Source organism: Dermacentor albipictus, chromosome 10, assembly GCF_038994185.2.
Source record: "Dermacentor albipictus isolate Rhodes 1998 colony chromosome 10, USDA_Dalb.pri_finalv2, whole genome shotgun sequence".
In the NCBI taxonomy this organism is placed as follows: domain Eukaryota; kingdom Metazoa; phylum Arthropoda; class Arachnida; order Ixodida; family Ixodidae; genus Dermacentor; species Dermacentor albipictus.
In genome coordinates, this window is record NC_091830.1 from 79,224,629 (window position 1) to 79,247,432 (window position 22,804).

The window sequence follows — 22,804 nt, forward strand, 5'->3', positions numbered from 1 at the left end:
TTTTTTTTAATTTTTTTTTACTTTTATGTTTTTCTTTTCTGTACTAACAAATTTACATAACCTTACGGATGTCTCTGTCAATTTTTAATTAAATATTGATCAAGAACTACACAACTTTCTACTACAGGACGTCACACTACAGACAACAGAACTACAGACAACAGAACTACAGGCAACAGAACTACAGACAACAGAACTACAGGCAACAGAACTACAGGCAACAGAACTACAGAAACAACGTCCCAAAATACGACAGACTCTTAAAATTTCCTGTTGTGTTTTTCAACTGGGTGACTTTTGCTTTATATCATAACGTGATGAATGTCAGGCATAAATGACATGTAAAGTGATGACACGTGTCACATGACACGGTTTACACTACATGAATGACATGAAATACACACAAGGCATGTATGACGTGCGCGAATAATATGACAAATTTAACATGGATTTAATGACATCATTTATGTCATGACAAGCATGCGTTACCTGAGTGACATTGTACAACAAGAGTGACATGCACGCACACATGTCAAGATACGAGCATGAAATACAAGTACAACCGACGTTCATGACGTAATGCGAATTTCACGTCATCTCTAGGGTTGAACCGTAACTTCTTCCGTTCCGTTTATCCGTTAGTTCACCGACAGCATCTCAGTACCGGTTCAACTCCAGAGCGAAAAAAATTAACGGTTGAAATTCGGACCAGTTCGATTTAATTTTTATAACCGAGCAATAGTCAGTGTTAAACAGTACAAATTTATTTAGTACATGAACTCGATGCTGCTGAGGTGCTGCACTGATATATTACGCCTGTTGTGTATTCTTCAGGCAGCACATCATTACCAAATCACAATGCAGATCCCACACCAGGGCTGGAATCTATCAGAAGCGTCGTTATTAATGGAAAAGGGAAGACAAAACAGATAGAAAGAGGAGAGAACATATTGTTACAGGGATGTTTGGAGTATAGAAAAACTGTATTTACAATATGTAAGCAAGATGAGCCAGAGTATTCAGGATGGCTGACCGTCAACCACACGCAGCAGCCAGCGTCCCCCGAACTTCTTCCACTCTCTTCTTTCATCCTTCCGTAACAATATTGTGGTAAGGCATAGTGCTCCAGCTTGTCAATTTTCTCATGGGGAAAGGGAAGAGCAGAAGAATACAGCACTGAACAGTAATGATGTAGATACGCTCGTGTAGCATGCGAAAGGCCCTTTGACAGTCTTCAATGTAATAATAAGAATAAATCGTGCGCTTCTACGTGCCAAACCACAATTCGAATATGTCTTACGCTGCAATGAAGGAGTCTACATTAAATTAGACCACCTGGGATTTTGTAACGTGCTTCCTGTGCACGGTACACAGCGGTTGTCGTCGCTGCCGAGGCCGGGATTCTATCCCGCACCATCGGGCTTAGTAGAGCAACGGCCCAAGTACTACACCACGACGGAGGCTAGCCTTCAATATTATCTGTGTCATTTAATATTTGTAGAGCCTTGATGGCTAGCTTCAATGTACACCTGGGGGATGGCCCAGGAATGCATTTTCACTGAACTGCCGGTTAATTGGCGCTAACGAGGAGATCAAGGCCTGCCATTCGCTGCCATTCTTGGGACACAATACCAGTATATGTGCTAACCTCTCTCAGGTAATCGGCACGCATCACAGTGTCGCGAAACAAGGCGCTGAATGCGATGCAAATGTTGTCGCGTTAACACAACACCTAGCCTGCCCACTGGCGCACTAAAGTGGAAGCCCTACCAACGGTGCACTTTCTTTTAAAACATGGGAAGGTGGTGCGTACATTGAAATGAAGCAGCATCCCAACGAGAAGTGCAGACTTATGTAGGGATGATAAGAGCCAAAAAAGTGTACAACCTGAACGGAAAACTGTTATATCTGCCTTTCGGTATCGCTCCGGATTGATTAAAAAGATCGTAACGCCCCGATTCCGGTATGGTTCGAGCAAATATAATGATTTATTTTGTTTTCTGTTTTCGGTTCAGTACTTGTTCGATACCCTGGTTATGACATGCTTGAATCCAAGAGCATCTTGAAAAGAAGCCGCCATGATTCTGTAGCATAACGGCGGAGCATGCTGATCTACAGAACGTTTCTAGAGATTAATAAATTACCTTACGGCTGTGAGAGGTAGCTTGTTTTCTAGCTTCAGCAGAGTGGTCATACTCCTATTTGCAGACTACGTTTAGCATCAATTCAGCCAAAACGAATTAGAAGTTTTATGTAGTTATTCCGAGCTTCATTAACATTTTTTTAAGCTAGAACATCACAACGTGAATGGTTATTCGTGCTCAGTGCGCGTCTGAGGGAACCAGAATGATTTAAGAATAAAGTAAGTTTAGCTAGTGTAGTTTTATTAACTTAAACGAAATATTTGAACTTGTAACAGCGAGTCTCCAAATGAGCATAATGTATACAAATATGTGCTTCTGTAGAGAAATCAAAAAGGAATCCCGAAATTTAGTTGTAAGCTTTCGCGTAGAACTATGCCACTTTCGGACTGTGACTAGATGATTTGAGGGCCAAAGATGACATTAACCGGAGCCGTGGCTATGAATCAATGACCTGCTGACTATGTGGTAATTTACATTTTCACCATGTACCTATTCATTTCCATAGCCAAAAGAAACAAGAAAAATTCGCATATGACGTCGAATGCAATGGCGCAGTTTAAGAATATCTGGCGTTGTTAACATGGCTCGTATATTCTGGTCTTGGGTTTAAGCATGATCCTGTGATTTCTAGGACTCCTACTGTGGGTGCACACGCTTCACTATTTGGTGGAGTGAGCGCGTTATATTTTTCGTCTAAGAATGCCGTCGCCTTATTACTCGAAACCTTCTCTCAGTATCACTTTTCTCGTATAGGTAGGTATTTCTATGGCATTCCTAGCTTGTAGTATTGTTCTCCTTCATCTCTTGTGTTTGCTATGGCGGGCAAATGACGGGCAATTGAGCGCATATTTTGTCTACATGTTGTGTTCTTTCTTTTTGAACAAAGCAACATCAAAATTATTTCGAAGATGTCTAACAATAGCGCAAGCTGGCACGTAAATCCGTGTTGTAAAAGCACTATCTGCCCCTACATACAGGGGTTTAAAGATAATTGTAATCCTAGAATTTCAAACATTATCAATAAATACTCCGATGAATGCGAGGCTGCCATGTGCCGAGCGGGCAAAATTAAATTTTCACTCATCTCTTCCCCTCGCACCCTAATCTTAGAAAGTTTCGTTCCAGAGCAAACGAAACCACCCAACTCCCATGCACAATGAAGCAACGAAAAAAAAACACACAAAATAGAAACCGTATAACAAGGCCGGCATCTTGTGCACCGTATACAGTGAACTCCACGCCCGCGGACAGAATCCCCTTTAGATGTGTAATTTTATTTATCACACAAAGTCCCAGTTTCGCCTAAAACGTGAAGCACCGATTGCGATGGCAAATTAGAGAGCTATGCGGACTGAGGACGATAGGTAAATTGTAAACTTGTAAACCTTCGTTAACTATATAAATGTACACGCATGGTGTCGCGCACGCACACGCAAACAAGAACACATCTTACTGGATCGCTGTCAAAGCGCTGTCGCGATGAAGAGCAGCAGCAGCAGCGAGCGAATTGCTCTTTGGACGGCCTCTCGCTTCATGGAGAGCTAAGCCGCGAGAACGCAGCGCACACAAAGCCCTCAGCCCTGAGCACTTCTAGACTCCTTACTCAGCACAGATCGCTTTCAAGATGCGCAGCCACTTTTAAGTAAGAACGCCCACCTCGTGGTTGGGTCCTATGGAAGACAGTGCACTTCCTCCCTGCCCTCCTACCTTGGGCGTGCAAGAATTGCGCTTCCGTGTGTTCATGTATGAACCACCTTCGTATACCTTCACTCACACCTGCAACATACGGCTTGCGGTCACGACGTTTCCCACTTGGACTTTATATGGAACATCACGCCAACGGGGCTCGCAATGATGACAGGTGACCATGAGTTATTAAATAATTGTGCTTGCATCAGCACCTATGAAATAAACCAAGACTGGCTCTCGTGCGCATGTAAGAAAACGACTGCCAATAATAATTTCGCTTTGGCGATGATATGCTTTGGTCACGAGAGCACAATGCCTGAAAATATATGATACGACGGCGATGCCTACGCTGAGGGCAGAAATTCGCCTACAGTTTCCATGGTGCTATCGCCATGAAAACTACGCCCAAATGTTCAATTCACGATTTTTGGCGGGAATCAGAACAATGGCCTTCCAGCTTGTGAAATAACAAGTGATAGATTTTTCCTTTGTGTGTGTTTTCTTTTTCAGAGCCTCTAAACCAACTGTATAAAGATGTGTCTTTGCGATACGCCGATGACCGTGATGATACTAGGAATCGCCTGCTTGGTAAGTACACTGAAATTACAAGCGTTCTAGGAACACATAGTTGAAACGTAAGCGCAATAAGTGGCGAAATGCTAAATCCAGGGAAAACGTTAGTCTTTTAGCTAGACGTAGCCTATTTGTGAACAATGAACATTTTAGGAATACGCGGAAAATTTAGCACATAAAAGTGCGGTTTTGATACCTATTCTCCATGTACCTTTATGCGAAACTATTTACCGCTTTCATAGTTAATATTGCGACAAACAGTATTAGGAGAATTACTGTAGCTTAGCTGCTCTGTATATTCATATACTGCATATCTGTAGTCCCTTGCAACGGTGTGCACCCTGTGGGACTTCTTAGCCGATGTGGAGGGCAAATGCCCCTCAAAATGTGTCCATCCAAGCCATGTCCTCTCCTTGTCAGTCTTGTCAGCTTGTCGATGCATGCTCCATGGTTGTTTGACTGAGCGAACAAATGGTCTCGCTTTAAAAGCATAAGCTCTGTTTGTATGAATGCGGCAAAGGGGCTTTCCCACATTTGTACGCTTTTTTCTTAAATTCGTAGCAGCGACTTTATCCAGTAGTAATAGAGTAGTACACAAGTCGCGCCGCCTTCTCCGTTAGCAGAGGAGAAGAGCCTAACTTGGCACTCTGAGCTTTCACCCACTAGCTGCGCATAGATCTTTCAAGGAACGCGAACAGCCGGTGTGCTAGTTTGCCTCACCAACAAATCTACTCAAACTATAGCTAAAGACATTGCAAATACGCGGCGCATGAATGCAATTTTGCTATGTATTTACCACAGCGCCGAGTATGAAATCGCTTAGTCCGAATAAGCACTAAGAGTTAAAAAGATTGGAAGATGAGCTCGCATTTATTTGTCACACACGGACACGTGAACACTTCGCCTGTCTGTCCTTGCAGCAAAGCTTCACTGTCGTCATCACATGTACCGACAGCAAAGACCGCCACAGGGGAAGTGGGGCCTCACGTTTCCAATGCCCTACTTTTCGTCTCTCGTCTGCTTCGTACAAAGATGGGGTGTAGAAAGCGTACTATTGATGCTGGATTTCGGCGCTCAAAATTATTGGAAAAAAATCCACTTCTGTGGATAAAAATAAAACATAAACCCTACTGGCATCACGTACCATAGCAGTTAAGAATAGCAAAAAATGAACAATTAGGCTTCTAGACAGTTAAGCATCTCAAGTGCATCACCAGCGCTAATGTTGTGGGGCCACCAGCTGAGAAGTAATGAAACCACTTTTACGGCTCGGCGCCGCGTCTGCAGTCGTAGCAACGTGAAAACACACAGAAGGGACCCTATAACGTGAAACTATTCCAATATGTTTTTATTACAATCCCCTGAAGTCAAAATTGCGCGACCAATGAGGCAAGCATCGGGCGGTCACCCGCATGTTTGTCTGAACAGGCGAATCAAACTCTGTCCTCGTTCAAAGGAGGTCACTTTTGTTTGCTTGACCAACAAATAACATTGCCTAAACTGAGCGACTTGTCTTCTCTAATTGGCTGACAAGACGCGATCAGCACGCTCAAGTGGAGAGGGATTCGATGTGGCAGAGCCAGTCCACTGAAAACCGATAACCGGATAAAGAGGGTGGTGCCGGCGTTTGTGATTCGTCCGCTTTCCCCCACTTAGCTTGCGATGGCTGTTTGAAAATCACGGCGACATGACACGGAAGCTTAAAGATGACGCTAAAACGGATTCTCAGCAAAGAAGAGTTGGCAGAACGAGGTTGTAAATGCGCCGAAAGTGCTCGAAAAGGTTACATGGCCACGCAAAAAGTTCTATTACACGCAAATAAACCCATACTCTCCGGCAGGTGCGAGAAGCCAGTGCTTGATTGATCGGCGGCAGCCATCCTTTATTCCTTTCGGAACGGGGCAGCCTGCGGCTATTCAGAAGAAAATTTAGTTTTGTTCGGGATATTATTGCATCGTTAACGCGTACACGTCACTTTGACGCGGTGAGTTTTGGCGGTTTTGCGACGTCATGTGAGAGGCAGAAGTGGCTGCAATCCGAAAACTTTTCACCAGTAGCCGAGGGCTAATGGCGAAAAGTGTCGAATCAGAAATAACTATTTTCCTTCTGTTCGGTGAAAACATGCATAATAAGTGTGTACACGTCATATGAGATGGGAAGCTATCGCGGTTTTCGTGACGTTGCGTGAGAGGCAGGTAAAGTGGGGGTGGTCCAAAAAAGTTTTTCAGCAATTGCGGAGGGCTGATTGCAGAATTGAAATAGCAATGTTTGCAATAGTTTTACGTTATACCGCCGCTGAGCGCGCTGTTTTGCCAACAGTGCGGCCGCTAAAGGAAGGTTGACTTCAGTCTGCAGACGCGGCTGCATTGGAGTTTGTCGTCCCTAATTTCTGCGCTTTGGTACCTCGCTTCTTGCCTCACATATTCTTTACGGTTTTGCGTATTCAAGAAATGTTCAATCCCGGCCTTCCGCGTCGGATTTACAGAAGTGGTGCACTTCTTTACATCGACATCTACAGCCACAGATCATCGCTGGCGTCAAATATCCGGGAAAAGCTGCATCGCTGATATAAAATAATGTGACACGCTAGCAAAACATGCCTATCTGCGCATAGGAGCAGGGAGGTTCCACCTCGAGACGGGTCAACATAAGCGGCCACGCAACATAGGCAATGGCACCTGTGATGCGGATGCATATATTACGGGCCGGTAATTTATTACTGATTCTCGTTTTGTTTTACCTTCATCATGCTTACATTTTCCGCGTGCCATAAAGCATTATTAGGGAAAACTGTGTTCGCATAAGCCCTCATTTATGGCCCGTACTGTTCTCGCAAGTACGCCGATGCGTTCGCTGACACCAATGGTGTAACAAGGGAGGTGGCTGTTTATGGTGCAGTACCCCATTCACCGTCTCTTCTTTGCCATTTGACGCAGAGTTAAACAGTGCCTCTCTGGGATTAAGAAAAGTGTCAGCATGACAACCCGCACAGACCCACCCATCTAACGAAGCGAATGCCCATGTGCCGTTCATTGCGTGCACATGAGGAGCCCCAGGCCGTCGAAATTATTCCGGAGTCCACCACTGCGGCGCACCTCGTAATCATATAGTGGTTTGGGCGCGCAGAATACCATGGTTTAATTAGGCGCTGTTTTAGCGAATGCGACCGGCAGCCTACGGCAATGGTGGCGTACGGTTGTCGGCACAGCGCTGGGTCCCCGCTTGCAGCTTATTGTGTACGCGCCGCGCGAAGTGCAGGGTGGTCGATTTCAAATCGCTAAGGATATAACTGAACTACGACAGCTGTTTCCTTCGTTTCAGCTGCTTAATTTTCAGTTCAGGTCCGCTGTTAGCGCGGGCACGAACTCGATGGCGCCAGGCCTAACGTTGACTGAACAGGATCAAGAGTAGCTCTATATTTACGTGCACGGCTTGGGAGGGCTGAAGTTCATGCATTCCAATTTCTTGGGCGTGTTCTAAGTTACTTTGTGCGCGATTATTATAAATGCAAACGAAAGGGCTGCAGCTGTCACGTTGTCGGTTCGACGGCCACTCACGCGTTGTTCGACCGAACGTGGTCGGCACGCTGACTTTATCGGTGCCGTTGACATAAAAGCCCATCGCAGTACAACTGGCGCTCGTTGTTTGCATATTGTCATCCTGGTTAATAAAAAACTCGTGTCAGCGACCAAGTTCGATAAATACGTTGCCAATCGTTGACGTAAGCGTCCTTGGGGTTTCGTATTGACCCCTCTTATACATATCTCAGGGTTCCGGCCTCATCTTACCTTTAGTTAGTATGTAATAATCAACGCTGCTATATCATTAGGTTACCTGTCATGTAAGTGCTGCCGAACCCCACAGTCTCTCAATGTGATGCTCTACAAAACACTAAAATGATCTAAACACCGTTACACTGTGCCTGTTTGGAATGACAATAAAGATAATCAGGGCACATTCATGTCTGAGCTTCAGTCAGTATCCTTAGGGTGACGCCATAATTACTTGCGTCTCTCTGTGTTCGACCAAGACGATGAGCAAAACGAGAACGAGGTGAAAGTGGGAGCTAACGTTTCGACAAGTAGACTTGTCTTCTTCCAGGCGACTTACGAGTTCCTCGCCACAGTATATATAGGTGGGGTTCTTCAAAAGGGGAGAGCGGGTAATACGGGTGGGTGGGGCAATGAGCGAAGGTGCGTTGGCGTTGAGGGTCTAGAATTGACCATAAAGGAGTGCTGTGCACAAGGCCGGTGACACGGCCGTCTGCCGGCCACGTGTCAACAGCCGTGGGCCAGCCCGCGTGTCAACGGCGCGCACGGCACCCCTCTATCACCTGTTTCGCTGGTGGTCGTAGGCTATCGCGTTTCTAAATGAGATAACAGAAGCAGCGTCAGGAATCGGTGCTGGTAAGAAAAGATATATAAAAAATACTGACACCGAATAAATGAATAAAAGAGAAAGAAAGAAATGAAAAGAGTCAAAAACGAATAGCAACAAAGTGATTGTTGTTACCTATATTTTGAAATTTAGCATAGCGAATAGATTCTAAAGCTCCCTTTGACATGTTTATGCCTACTGGTTGCAATCTCTTGAACTTATGGATAAGGTATGATTCTCCGTATTGTGTTTCTCGTTCGGAACGGAAATTTCACTGTAAGCTGCAGAGTTTAAATTCCTCAAAATTATAACCTGGTTGGTTGAAATGCTCGGCGTCGGCTTTGGGATAAATATCTAGCTGTGTCCGCGTGATGTCCGCTTAGTCTCACATTCAGTAAAGGGAAATCTCGCGTGCAATGGGTGGTGAATATTTCATGTTCCTTACTTCAAGATGAAGTTCGAAAATAATTATTGGGCCCGCGTCCCTACTTTCTAGTCACATACGACGTTACTTTTTTTGCTTTCTTGGATCGACGCATGATACTTTTATCTAGAGAATTATTTGCCAGATTAGGAGTAACAAGATATTAAAATTCAAAGCAGGGGTAATTAGAACTATAGCAATAAATTAGCTACGGAAGTGTTCGAGGGCGTAGTAATTCTTCGTATGCGCGGCGCAAAATGTAGCCCGCTATCCGGGCATAACTACCACTGTGACAAGCTTAAATTTAACGAACGTGGAGGAAACGTTAGGAAAATATAGGCGCGAAGAAAACTCTGGCGGCAATAAACCCAGCTTTTCTAAAAGAATGCTTATTCAAGCTTTAGAATATGCGATACGGCTACTATTAGCAATGCTTCTCAAGGTTACGAAATACCTGTAGGCTAGAACAACTTCATCTTAGTCAAATTTTTCTCAAACGATTACTAAACTGTCATTTATCCCTAGTTTTGTGTGGCATGAGGTGTACCAGGCGTCACCGGTTCACTGAACGACGGAGCATCTTTGTTTGGTGACTGCAAGGGCCACGTAATGGGTGATGTGCATACAAAGTTCGAACTTCACGGACTAAATTGGCTATTGACAACAAATTAGGTATGCATGCGTTCTGGAGCATCATCAGTGTTTCTTACGAGCGGTGCAAAATTCAGACCACAGCCCTAAAACTGATCTGTAACTTTTACGTGTTATTGCCTGCGAGGTCGAATGTCATTAAAGTAAACGGGGGGGAGGGAAGTGCGCTATAGCAAACCATTGTACAAAATAAAATATTCAAGTATTATAACGCAGCATACAGCCGCTGTTATGAATGTTCCATATTGTCCCGACACAGCGCTAGTTTACAAATGGTAAAGAAGGACCGTTGGAAGTTCACTGTGTGGCAATATTTTTCACGTGATTTAATAGACGCGTTGTAGAAATAGTTCATCTCTCCTTTTTTGCAATTCGTGTGTGTCATCCGAACTTCGCAGTTTGCTTCTGCAGCATTATTGATTAACTAAACATGGCACCTTGTTTGTATTCGACAAAATTAACGGCCATGTTATGAGTAACGTGTAGGCAAATTTAAGCTAAAGGTAAAGTGTTGGCAAAATTTACGGCATTTGCAGTGAATTTGGAGAGTGCGTGATCTGGGCCTTTATATGTGCGTCTCACGAACAATCAGGAAACCCTCACGAATCCCTGCGAAAACTGTGTACGAAGCCTAGAGGAACTTCAGTGACAACGGAAGGGTTGAGAAACACATTTACCTAGTAAGGATAAACGCCGACGCTGACTTAATGCTCCAAGATATTTTAATGAATATCGGTGGAGCTTGGTCTAGAAGTGCCATTCTATCTCGGTATGCGGCAATGAACAGTTAATCGCCGTCAATGTTTATCCGCGGACGTTAAAAGGAAACGCTAGGGTGAAGCGATTGCTGGAAATTCCAGCAAAGCTACTGCCACCAGCAGCCAACCTTCTCGTTCTTCTCTGTTTTTCGTAACCCACGTTATATCTATGACATAGATCTCTCTTGGGAATTCACTGCTAATCGATACCGCCACTCTCAAGAAAGTGGCACTACGAGCTCTCTACCTGGTATCTGAGTAGTCAGCGATTGTAGAATAAAGAGTAGGTGTGATGCTGTTTTCATGACATCGTCATCACGCTGTGGTAACTTTGTTGTCGTGATGCCTCTGTCATAATGCCGCAGTACGTTCCGTTGAACTCGTACAGTCCAACTGCCGTCGTCCTCATCGTTGCGTGCGCGGTAATATTCGTCATTTCACTGCCGTCGACTTCAGGCTCTCGTATGTCTACAAACCATGCAGACGGTGACAGTTTAAACATAATGACCTCTGGAAGAATTGGTTACGTCCATGACGCGTGATGTCATACATGTTCACGTGTCCTCAGCTGGAATTGTAGGTTAAGACACTTGCTTGTTCATTAATCCATCTTGCTTTAGTTTGTACCAACCTTAATTCATCTTAACCCACTTTACTTCCCCTTCATTCGCTTCACCTTAATTCACTTTACTCCACCTTCAGCCACCTTAATTTAATTTCTAACTTTAATTCTGTATTACTACTGGTCTCATACAAGACGATGATGACGTCGCAAATGGCGATTGTTGCGACCGCTCGTTGCGAACATCGCCGGAATTTTTTCCTCTTGGGATATATGATGCTTTCGCATTGTACCCATATGACTGTGTTCTACCAGCAGTACGAAACAAATGCCAAAGCAGAAAACTTTCTGTGAATGCTTTGGAAAAAAATTCCGTGATTGAAGAATGAAAGCTGTCTCTTCGAGATGACTTCGAGCATTCTAGACGTAAGGAAAATTGCGACGTTTTGCGAAATTTCAGAGCAATACGCGCCACATGCGTGATGCTCCACGGTGCTCGCGGTATGTGCCTTCTGTAGGGACGTTCCTTCCCTGGCCAATATGCCACCGGTTTTTGACGGCTCACGTGCTTCGCGTCCCGCAACAGTGAAAGATAAGGTGTCATTACGGTGAAAACTTATGAGGGGTTATGTGAGTGCCATCACGTTTGATAATGATTCCACGCGGATGGATAAGGTGCAAAAAGTGAGGAGGGCTTAAAATGGGGGGAACAATTTTCTTGAAACTGATAATAATCGATAAGGGTCGGATCGTGTGCGATAAGGCTGATAAGTACCAATAATTGTTGATAAGGGTCGCATAATGTCTAATATTACTGAATAGCCCAGACAAGTGCTGATGACGATGGTGTCAACTCTAATAAGGCTAATAACGACCGATAAATGTTGATGAAGGCCGGTCGAGACTGGCAAGGTTGATAACTACTGGTAAGGGTTGCTAAGTGGGGATCTAGTATAATAGGGCTTATAATGACGTATAAGCATTCATAAGATTTTATACTGACCTGATAAGTTTGGTAAGATTATTAATGACACCGGGCTTACTGAAGATGAGCAAGTAGCACAATGCATACTTAAACAGCTCCAGTGGATTTTCTGCGTTATTTTTTCATGGTAGTGCGACGTTTCGGGCAACCTATTCGGGCAATGCGAAACCATTCCGACTGTGCTTGCTCTTGTCTTTGGCGTCGGCATGCACCGACTTACTAACCCCGTGTACACATCTCCGGGGAGCTCAGCGCTGAGCGCGGTCCTTGTTGGAAGGATTCTCTGAAAAAAAAATGTAATTGTAATCGTCAATCCCAATCACAGCAGCATGGTTCAGGAAGAAATAACAACAGTCATTGTCACATCAGCGACGATGATCTGTGCGCACTAGAGCGCTATCCCATTCAATATAGAGCAGTGCATTGCTATCCTGCCAGCGCATAAACTTGCGGAAACCAATTCGACATTGGGTGACGTGCCATTCTATTTGTTGTCTATTACTATACCCTGAAGGCCAAACTACATTACAGAGTGCAGTGGTTACCTTTAGTACGAAATGATGCATGCGTGCTACAGGCACGTATGCATGCAAAAATATGTATTGGGAAAGTGTATTCGTAATAGAAAGATATATGAGTTTGTGAAATGCGCTTTATTGGATACGATGAAAATGCGCACGGGAATGTGATTTCTCTTTTAATATCCTTGTGGAAGGTGTAATGGCAAGGCAGCACAAATTCTGAATGATGAAATTCTAACCTCATGGCGATGGCGTCACTCAGGTTGAACATAATGCGGAGCGAAAACAGGTAGGTCGCGCTTAAAATGAGAATTAACTAAAGACACAGAGGGGCTCTACGATGGTGTGCTCTACACAGACTCTACGATGGCGTGCTAATGACGGCATATAGAAATTTGATTTCATGCCGCATACAGCGACAATTCTGTTATAATTAGATAGAATAAAATGACCATAGGTCTGTTGAAATACTTCTAATGCATTTTCTTTTTTCATTTTCATTTTTTTCTTTTTTTCTTGAAACCCCCTCGACAACACATTCCGAAGTCAATATGCCTTTTTCGGCGCCTCAACCCAGAATATCGCCTTCTGGATGCCGCCGTAACGACACCTACGTTAAGCGCGTGGGGCAGTGCCCCTTGAAAGACCATGCCGCTGCCTTTCAGTCACCCCATACATTGCACCGCAGACTTCTCGTCGCCACCTTAACTATTTCAACATTACTCGACCTATTACTACTATGCTACTCAAGTCACTTTCAACTCATGTTTTTTTTTTGTGTGTGTGTGGGGGGGGGGGGGTTCTCCTTCTTTTCTGCCTCTTGTGTTACTCGCGCCTGGCGCACAGACCGCTTGACCGGCCGTTCTAATGCCTCAAAAACATGCCGCCAACGACTCCCCCTGAATACCTCCTAACCTTTCGCATCCCCAACACGCTCCCGAGGCCCCGTACTTCTTAAAGATTTCATTTTTCTCTTTCTTTTTCTTTCACTCCCCCCCCCTTTTTTGTGTCTTGGTGCCGCGCTGGCTCCCCTCCCTTTTTTCCCCCTTTTTTGCGCTTTTTTCTGTTTCTATTTTTTTTCTCTCCCCGCGTGCCCACTCTCACGCTCTTGTCCCCTCGTCTTGAGAATGAGGCTCACAGACGACGGACGACAGCACCTGTTCCCTCTTGTAATCTCTCTCTTTAAAACCAGCCGCCAGCGACAACACCCGCACGTGACGTCACTGCACTAACCCTTTAAAACTAACACGCCGAGGATGACGAGGCCGCCTTTGACGAAGATAGGTCCTCCTATCGAAACGTTGGCCAGCCTGTCTGAGGCACTCCATCCCTGTTTAGAAACTTTATATTCTAATGCATGTGGTAACTTTCCATTGCTCATGTCCGATACTGATGCGGCACATTCGAGTTTCGAGAGCATCAGTGACATTTAAAGCAGACGTTTTAGTGTCAAGGTTTTTTTGTTGGTGATCAGGGCAAGAGCAGCCATGAAAAGTCCGGCACGTAGCCACCAAAGGTGATGTACCTTGTGAAAAAAGAAAGTGTGGTACAATTCATGATGCAGGGACAGGTTTAACAATTACCAGGTATTGGTTACGGGTATACTCGTTTCCAAAAACTTCTTAGTTGACGAACCTCGAGAACTTCCTAAAAGGAAAGACATTTCCTGAGCTGAGAACAAGGCGTCCTGATTGATTCGGGGTAGTTGACAGGCCAAAACTATTTTAGATAACTACTAGAATAGATGGTGCCCCAATGTGCAAAAAAATTGAGCGAAGCGTTCGTCACCGTGGTTGTATGTTCGGTCATTCAAAGTCGGAATGCGGTCCGACAAACGTTATTGAAATGCAACATGATTGATAAGCAAATACATTCTTGATTGGTAAGTGCTTAGTGTTATGATTTAATGCGAGAAAGAATACATGTTAGATAAATCGCAAGCCACTTGGTTTCAGCTCTAGGCACATCTGTAATATTTCAAAAATCATGAAGGTTCATCTTTGATAGCATTGAAATTACGAGACAAATAGTAACGATTCCTTGTTTTCGTAAACTTTAGTTCTTGAATCAAGTATTTAGCTTACTGCAGTGCATAGCGTTCTAATCGGTCGTTGGTGGCTAGAATTTCACTGTTCGAAAACTTTTGTTCAGTTGGAAAAGTTATATTCGAGATGGGGGGGGGGGTGCGCGTACGTATCATGTTATATACGTTATGTACGATTATATTATAGTTTTATAATCATTTTATATAAACTCTTTTAAGAAGGTCAAGCAAGGTTCTTTTCATTTCTTTTTTTTTCCGCGAAACACAAACAAATGTTCGCTTAGTAATCCCGCCAAATAATGCAAAAATCCTAATTGCGATTTAAAAATTTGCATAATAATGGAAAATTAAGAGGACATATGCTGAAGGTGATGAATGGAATTTACGCTAAATTCACTTTTTCTGTTTTGTGAAAAGTGTGAAGTAACAAGCTAACTTAGCGAATTGAGTATTGCTAGTGCGTATGTCCAGGTGGCAGGGCTTGATTTGTCATGAATCACGTGACCAAACATAAATGCGGGGATCCTCTATCCCCCATGCGTGAAGCCCACATCATCCGCAGCAAGGACCTTAGCTCCACCCCCTTCACACGTTAGAGGCGCATCTGACGCGCAACTGACACGCCAGAGGCGCTCGCTCATTAATACAATGATTTCACACTGAGCACCACTAACCACGCTACTGTGGAGACTGCAAACATGCCTCGACCAGAGAACGTGGGCGTTGCTTATACGTCATAAGCCATGACGCTAAGGAATACGTCGCACTACCCTAATATTTCTGAGTAAAAACAAGCAAGAGTGTATAGCTCGACAAAGCACAAATCAGGAGCCCTTATGAAATGATTCGCGTCGGTTGGACTGGCCTTACACAGTTTCGGCGATGTGTTTGGAAGTTACTACCGTCACACTTCTAGCAAGTGATATATGCAATTTATGTACAAAATGTTTATTCTCTTACAGATCTCGAACGTATCTAGCGCTTTGACTGAGCTTGCCGGATTACTACAACTGGGCAAGTATTTTATTGTGTTGCCCATCAACGCTTTCCGACACACTGCGCATTAGTGAAAAATTCTTTGTAGCTAGCTGAAACTCAGGTTTGGCTTCTCAATCCCATGACTGAAGTTGGGTCAGGCTGGAAAAAGAAGAGCTTGCTAAGAAATTAGCACTTCATAATTTTTGATACATAACAGTAAAACACGTTGTGGGGCTAGCTGGTGCATAGCTTTCAAAAAAAATTAAGCGCCAACGGCAACGGCACACAAAGAAGGAACAAAAGACAGGACCTTGGACAGTAGAAGCGCCTTGTCCTGTCTTTTGTTCCTTCTTTGTGTGCCGTTAGCGTTAGCGCTTCATTTCCTGAAAAAAAATGATATGTAAGTCCTATGTACTGCATGTTTAAGATAATTATTAATTCAATAACCTTTAAAGAGTCGCTATATGTATACGAACCGGTAGCATAGTACTAAGCACCAAGTTGGAACCCACATTGAACACAGACTTTTCTATTACTTATAATAAATTGGTGTTAGAGCTGCTTGTTTTTACACTGCGTATATCACATGACAGTTATGATAGCAATGGGGATATATGAAAAAATCCGCAGAGCACATCTGATGGTGACTGTCGGTGGTAATGCATTTAGCTTTGACTTGAAGTATCCGCCATTGTTGCTTACAGACTACGATGTTGGGCTGCTAAGCACGAGGTCACAGGCTACAATCCCGGCCACAGCGACCGCATTTGTATGGTGGTGACATGCGAAAACACCCCTGTAATTAGAATCAGCTGCACGTTAAAGAACCCCTCGTGGTGCGCATTGTTCCGCAGTCCTCCACTCATGGCGTGCCTCATAATCAGATCGTCCTTGCGGCACGTAAAACCCCACAATTTAATTTTGAAATAATTTAGTGACGCAACGCAAGTCGAAATGAGGTACATATGAGTCATCTGCTGCAGCTTGACTCCTCTTTGGTGCATCGATGGTGGCGGTGATGATTTATTTGCATCCCGCTTGAAACGTGGCGGTGGAAAATAGCCCCTTGCATGCTTGAGTCAATAAAGAATATTTGGTCCGCTGTGCTGTTTTTTCTGGTTATCCAGCTCCAGCTTGAAATAGCAAGCTCTGCTTTTCGTGTTATCATGCAGACTTTCCGTTCTCCTTTTTTCCTTCGGGTTCTCGAAAATCTCCATGCTCTTCCTGGTTTCGATTATTTGCATTCGATTCACTGTGTCTGTATCTCTCACTTTCTTTCTGATCGCTTCTGGTCCTCGTTATACACTCTAAATTACCCTGCACTTTACTGCAACCTTTCTTGGCGCTTCCCGAATCGCTAAATACTCTGATGCCATCTAGTGCCACCGCCGAGAAGCTTGCTTATGGCGCCGTTGGCTCCCGGTTTTCGCTCTACACATTTTATTAGCCTGTCCTTCGTAACTAGGCTCAGGGCAATTGAATGTGTATATACACAACCAGGAGTTATGAAAAAGCAAGTGAGGAACAGACAGTCAGCTGGATACCAAGAATGAAACCGGAAAGACGTGCGTGCGAACGCTGAGACATATGTCATCAGGAAAGTGGGCTCCTCTCTTGCACTTCTCTCAGTACGCGCAGCGCCATCTAGTCACCCTGCCCAGAAGTTCGCGTGTGGCCTCTGAGGCGAGAATCTTGGCGAGCCGGAGTCTGCGGATGTTGCGAATTTTTACCTCGCTTACTGCCCACTCAGTGACACATGTTGCGAAAGCTCATTCACGAGCGGCACATAGCGGTGCGTACACGACGCACCTTGCTAAAGCGTCGGCGTGCAATGCATTCACTGGAAGCAGCACATTCCTGTTCCCTCTGTTGTGCATCCTGGCAATGCCTCGGGTTTCTTTCATTGAGAAACCCTTTTGAAGTGTGTTCGTGGAATTTGAGAAATCCGTGGGATTTTCTACGGTCAATGTACGGCGGAACATTTTCAGTCACACATGCCTAGTCGTGCAAGTTCAAAGCCTATAGTTCAATGTTCACAGATTATTGGAAGATCGGCATGCACCTGCTGGCAAGTACCCAGTGTCGCAAGTTTCATTGGATACAAGTTTCAAAGAGGTTCATTGGATACCAACCGCATGCCGAGTGGCACGTATCCAGTGCTCCTAGTCGGTGGAGCGAGTTTCTCGAACAGCAGCAACTACTGACTTCCAATTTGCAGTAACATACGTTGGCATGAAAACGTTTCGTTGAACAGGGGTAAGAACGTGCACGTTGCCAAATACTGTGTGACCCAAATCAATTTGATGCTGGAGTTCAAATGTTCCCCCTTCAGGACACCAGACCGATGCGCTACGGATTCGGCCACGGACTATCGAGTGACCTAGGTAGAGGCAAAATGGGTTCATAAAAACAAGCTTGGATACATAGATACATAGAACCCGTAAAGTCCGTGAAGTACATAAAGAATTCTGAAGGGCTAAATCCTGTAATCCCTAAATCAAAACGCCGTTCGCATATGACATCTCGACAACTTTTATAGTACACTTTAACTATTCTACTCAATAAATTAGGTGGAAATACAAAAAAGCAGCGAAAACCATCTCAAGATTACTTTATATGCTACTGCGCTAGCACTGAATATTTATAGACAACGTATTGCTAGTCTTGAAAGGAATGATGCAAGAGACGTGTACTGTGGTGAGAGTCATTGGCGCTTGCTTAAGATGGAAGCATTCGGTCTGACCGCTGAACGACTCTGTAAATTAGAGCAATAAAGTGTCATCATCATCATCATCAGCCTGGTTACGCCCACTGCAGGGCAAGGGCCTCTCCCATACTTCTCCAACAACCCCAGTCATGTACTAATTGTGGCCATGCCGTCCCTGCAAACGTCTTAATCTCATCCGCCCACCTATCTTTCTGCCACCCCCTGCTACGCTTCCCTTCCCTTGGGATACAGTCCGTAACTCTTAATGACCATCGGTTATCTTCCCTCCTCATTACATGTCCTGCCTATGCCCATTTCTTGCCCATTTCTTGCCCATGCCCATTCAATAAAGTGTATCCTATGCTATCCTATTCTTGCTTAGGAACACGTGACCCCATGAGATGACGCCGCCTCCGAAACGCATGACGTGCCTGTGCGTGCAGACGCTGAGATTGCACCTTCAGTGGTCGCACCCTCCGCGGCACAAACTCAGTGACGCAAGCTGACGACAGCTTCCTTGAAGGGCGCCAAAACACCCAGTTCATTCATGGCGCTTCCCGCAAAGGCGCTGGCATGGAAAGCGTTCGCTGAAAGCTCACATCCCGCTAGTTCGTCGTGTTGCTGCCCTTCAGAAACCCTTATGACGTGGGCTCAAGTGCGTTCAGCATCGACAAAGTCTAAGGCACCTATTTGGCCCCGGCACATCGGTACATTCAAGTGGCAGATACGAAGTTGTCGAGATTGGTGTCACAGCCCTTCATACCTTGTGGCACAAGTGTTCATGCAATGGGTTCAGAGCAACGCACAGTGACTTGCAGATACCCATAGTCGGATACAAATTTAGAAAAAAAGGGGAGGCCCAACCCAGATGACCAATGCGTGACAGCCGATTGCCTCCGCGACTAAAATAGTTCCGCTAGAAAAATCCTGCTCCTGAAACGCGTAATTCTCAGTATAAATTAGGAATTTCGTATTTTGATGACTGGTTTAGTAGAGCTCTCATGTGCTACTGCACATGCTGGATAGCGATAGAAAAATAACTCCGTGCCTTCTACAATGCTGCCCACCGTCTGCTCGTTAGCTTCATTGCAAGTGACAAAAGTAGAAAGAGCAGCTCTGCAAGGCCTTTGCGCTTGTCCACATATATCTACGTCTCGTTTTCCAAACTTAAAATAAGTAAGTTGCTATTGAAAAAGTATTTATATAAAACAATGCATTTGTCGCAACCATTACAAACCTGGGCTCAGAATACGGTTGAGGCAGGCAGGTACAAAAATACTTCATTCATTGTTTTAAATAAATACTTTTGGTTTTAAATAGCATGAAATTTAATTTTTTTGTTTTGTGTTTTCCCAATTTCACAGCATGCATTCTACAGCTAGCGCGCGCAGTGAGCACTGGTGGGTAGCAATCAATCGACGGTGCTACACAACGCTAGAACACCGTTGCTAGACGCTCCGCTATCTCACTGCTGACAATGATCGTTCGCGCTTAGCTGGCGGTGACAAATATATGCGTTGAAGGCTTCTTCTGCAATTTTCCGTTGAGACAATCGTAGGTTTGTTGCATGCGCGCACACTTTTTCTGATTTCTCCTGAGAATGGTTTTGCTCCATCACTTCACCCAGTCCGACCAAGAACGCAGCGACACAGTACAGGAACACACCCGCCGCTAACAATAGGCTCCAGTCTTTGGAAAACTTTTCTCGTCATAACTTCACTCGGCAGCAAAATAAAACAACATGGAACAAACACGCAGGATGTGTGTTCGTAGTGGTTGCCGCGGGATCCTGTTTTCAGGCAAAGCGTAGTGCAGCGCCAGCGATGCTCACTGCAATGTTCCTTCACCGGATGACGGCTCTAAATAAACGCACGCGGCACAAATGGCGCATCGTAAGCTCGCAGTAATATTTCCTGCATGATAGACTACAACAACCAGTTCTGGAATTCAGTCTGACGTGGTACTGAAGCACACAGCTTGCACGACCTCGCACAGCTCGAAGCGCGGGCGGCCATGTTCTCCGTCGGCGGGGTCACCGGCCGTCCGGCTCATGACGTTAGTCCAGAGTGCGCGCCCATTGGTGGATGCTCGTGTGCCTCCGCCTTGGAGGAGTAGACGCCCCCCTTTTTTCTAAAGTTGTATCCGACTATAGTGCCAATGTTGGTGTCAAAGAACTTTATTGATCAGCGATACGTATCCATTCCGGCATCTACAGTGAACCATTTGTCGGCGGGAAGGTGGGTCACAGAACAGCGGCACAATGGTTAATGTGGCCACTTACTAACCCACGCTAGTCCAGCCATGGGCAGGTTGTGAATTCGCGTTTCCTCAGTAAAGCGTTCCCTCCGGACAGTAGCTATTTGCGTCATTCATTTGAACACAGATTGATCAGTGACCCAGCTTAGAAGGAAAATGATCAGTGAGCGAGAAACATGGGTAATCGGAAAGGCAGAAATACAGTTGATTAAAAAAAGTCGTAGTTTCGCTCAAAAAGCGAAGCCTTTATTGAGATAGCAAATTAGTAGACAGTTAAGTAAGGATGGTAGCTTTATCGGCCGTATAAAATTGTGTGGGAAGCTTTTCCTCTTCTTCTGGCGCATCACTGATTTTAGACATGAGCGAGGGTTGATGTACGCCTTATGAGATAAGGAAGAGGATTTAGAGGCGATGGAGTAGATCAAGTGGAGGGACATACAAATAAAACCCCTCGTCTCCTAATTGGGCCTGGTAGTTACATATTCGGAAACATTCGCTTACTAACCGAATTAGCAAGCATGGTGCCAGCGTGCACAGCAAGTTATGAACACATTACACTTGATGACTGCCCACACACTCTCAAAACGCAGGTGTGAGCAAGCGCTGCAAAAGCTGCTAGTGAAGTGACCTTCGTGCAGTCTATCGCTTGAACGCAAACCGCGGCAAGAAAACAGCACGCAAAAAGCTATGAGCCGTAGATAAATCACTGTCATGATACGGCACAGCCGACCGTGCTGCCACGCAAAGTACGCAGTTGCTGGAGAAGCAGAAGCCGCTCCCTCCCTCCATCCCGCGTTGCCTCCCCACTTTCCTCCGTTCTGCGAGTGAGATTCAAAACGGTCGTCAGTTCCCCTCATCGTGCTCAACTTCTACCGAAGTTTTTTTTATGCGGAACCGCCCATGAAGCGGCATCGAAGTGCCATGACCGGCCTACTAAGTAATCAAGCGACTACTTAACACCATCTTAGACGCAAGCCTTCAAAGACTGGAAAGCCGCTCTCGTCGACGACACCGTGTCGTATCGTCCAGAACGATCACGCTTCCTCCGGAAGCTTCACGGTTACCATCAAGGCTGCCATCACAGCAGTTCTCATACAAAGTGGGCACAATACTTGGAACCCTTTGGTATTATTCTCCGTAAAACTCGCGGCACAGAAGACAATCCTTCCCATTGCTAGTGTCGGCAACGCAACCAAGACGTCAGTGCAGAGGAACTAGCATGCAATTTGCCATCTACGATGTATATGGGACTACTTATCAAATCCCCAAAGGAATATGATTACAATATTTATACTGGCAATACAGCAGTCACATCCGTCTACACTGAATGCCGCAACAAACATCCACTTGTCCAGAAGAAACAGGTGTGGTTCTTCGGCAAATATACCACCGACATCCGGCAAAACAGCGGGACAGATTGTCACCACTGACACCCGATCCCCTTTCCCGATACTCCACTATCAGTTCACTGAAGGGCCGCTTGAAGACCAAGCGGCTACTGAACGTTCCCAAAACACTATGCTTTGCAAGCGGCCTAACTACTGTTTACCGATTTCAAAGCAGACAGCGTCAAGCTTACAGGTACTTCCCACTGCCTGTGTTACAGGAATCTTGAACACTCAAGTCTTAATGCAGCTATTGAAGAACACAATCCCGACAACAAGCTTGAAGCAGAATATAGCGCTGTAGCTGATTATGACGATCAGGCCATAGGCGTGCAGGTCGAATCACGTCGTCAGATCGCCGCTTCAGAGTGACCTGAAAGCAAGCCGCAACGAGGACTATTCGGATGCGCAACCTAAGCAGGCGGCGACAAACACAGCACCGTCACATTCGAGATTTCAATAGCCTAAGCTAACTTTCCCGCTTTTAAAGGAGATATTCACTAGTGGTCAAGATTTTGGGAGCAGTTTGCGAAAGCAGTTCACCTGAAGTAGACATTATCGCACATGGCTAATTTCGACAACTTCGGGAACTGCCTCGCAGCTCAGGCAATTCTGGCAAATCGACCACAGAATCTGGTTCTGCGGACGCTGTCGAGAATATTAGGAAACGATTTACGACCAAAAAATTAATCGAACAGCATCACTTATCAGCCTTCAGAAATCACCCCGACATGGTTTTCGAAAGGATCT

The 22,804-nt window shown here is 45.0% G+C and overlaps 1 protein-coding gene across 6 annotated transcripts in view; it reads left to right on the forward strand.

The window, feature by feature from the left end:
* LOC139050390 (uncharacterized) overlaps positions 1 to 22,804 on the forward strand; it is a 527,729-nt gene that overhangs the window by 347,055 nt on the left and 157,870 nt on the right. For 4 of the 6 annotated variants that reach the window (XM_070526672.1, XM_070526673.1, XM_070526674.1 and 1 more), the window contains exons 2-3: positions 4,344 to 4,421; positions 15,691 to 15,742. In XM_070526672.1, coding sequence (XP_070382773.1) covers positions 4,368 to 4,421; positions 15,691 to 15,742 — 106 coding nt within the window. In that variant the 5' untranslated portion in view covers positions 4,344 to 4,367. The remainder of the gene's footprint in view (positions 1 to 4,343; positions 4,422 to 15,690; positions 15,743 to 22,804) is intronic. The other 2 variants (XM_070526678.1, XM_070526676.1) reach the window with 1 other exon arrangement.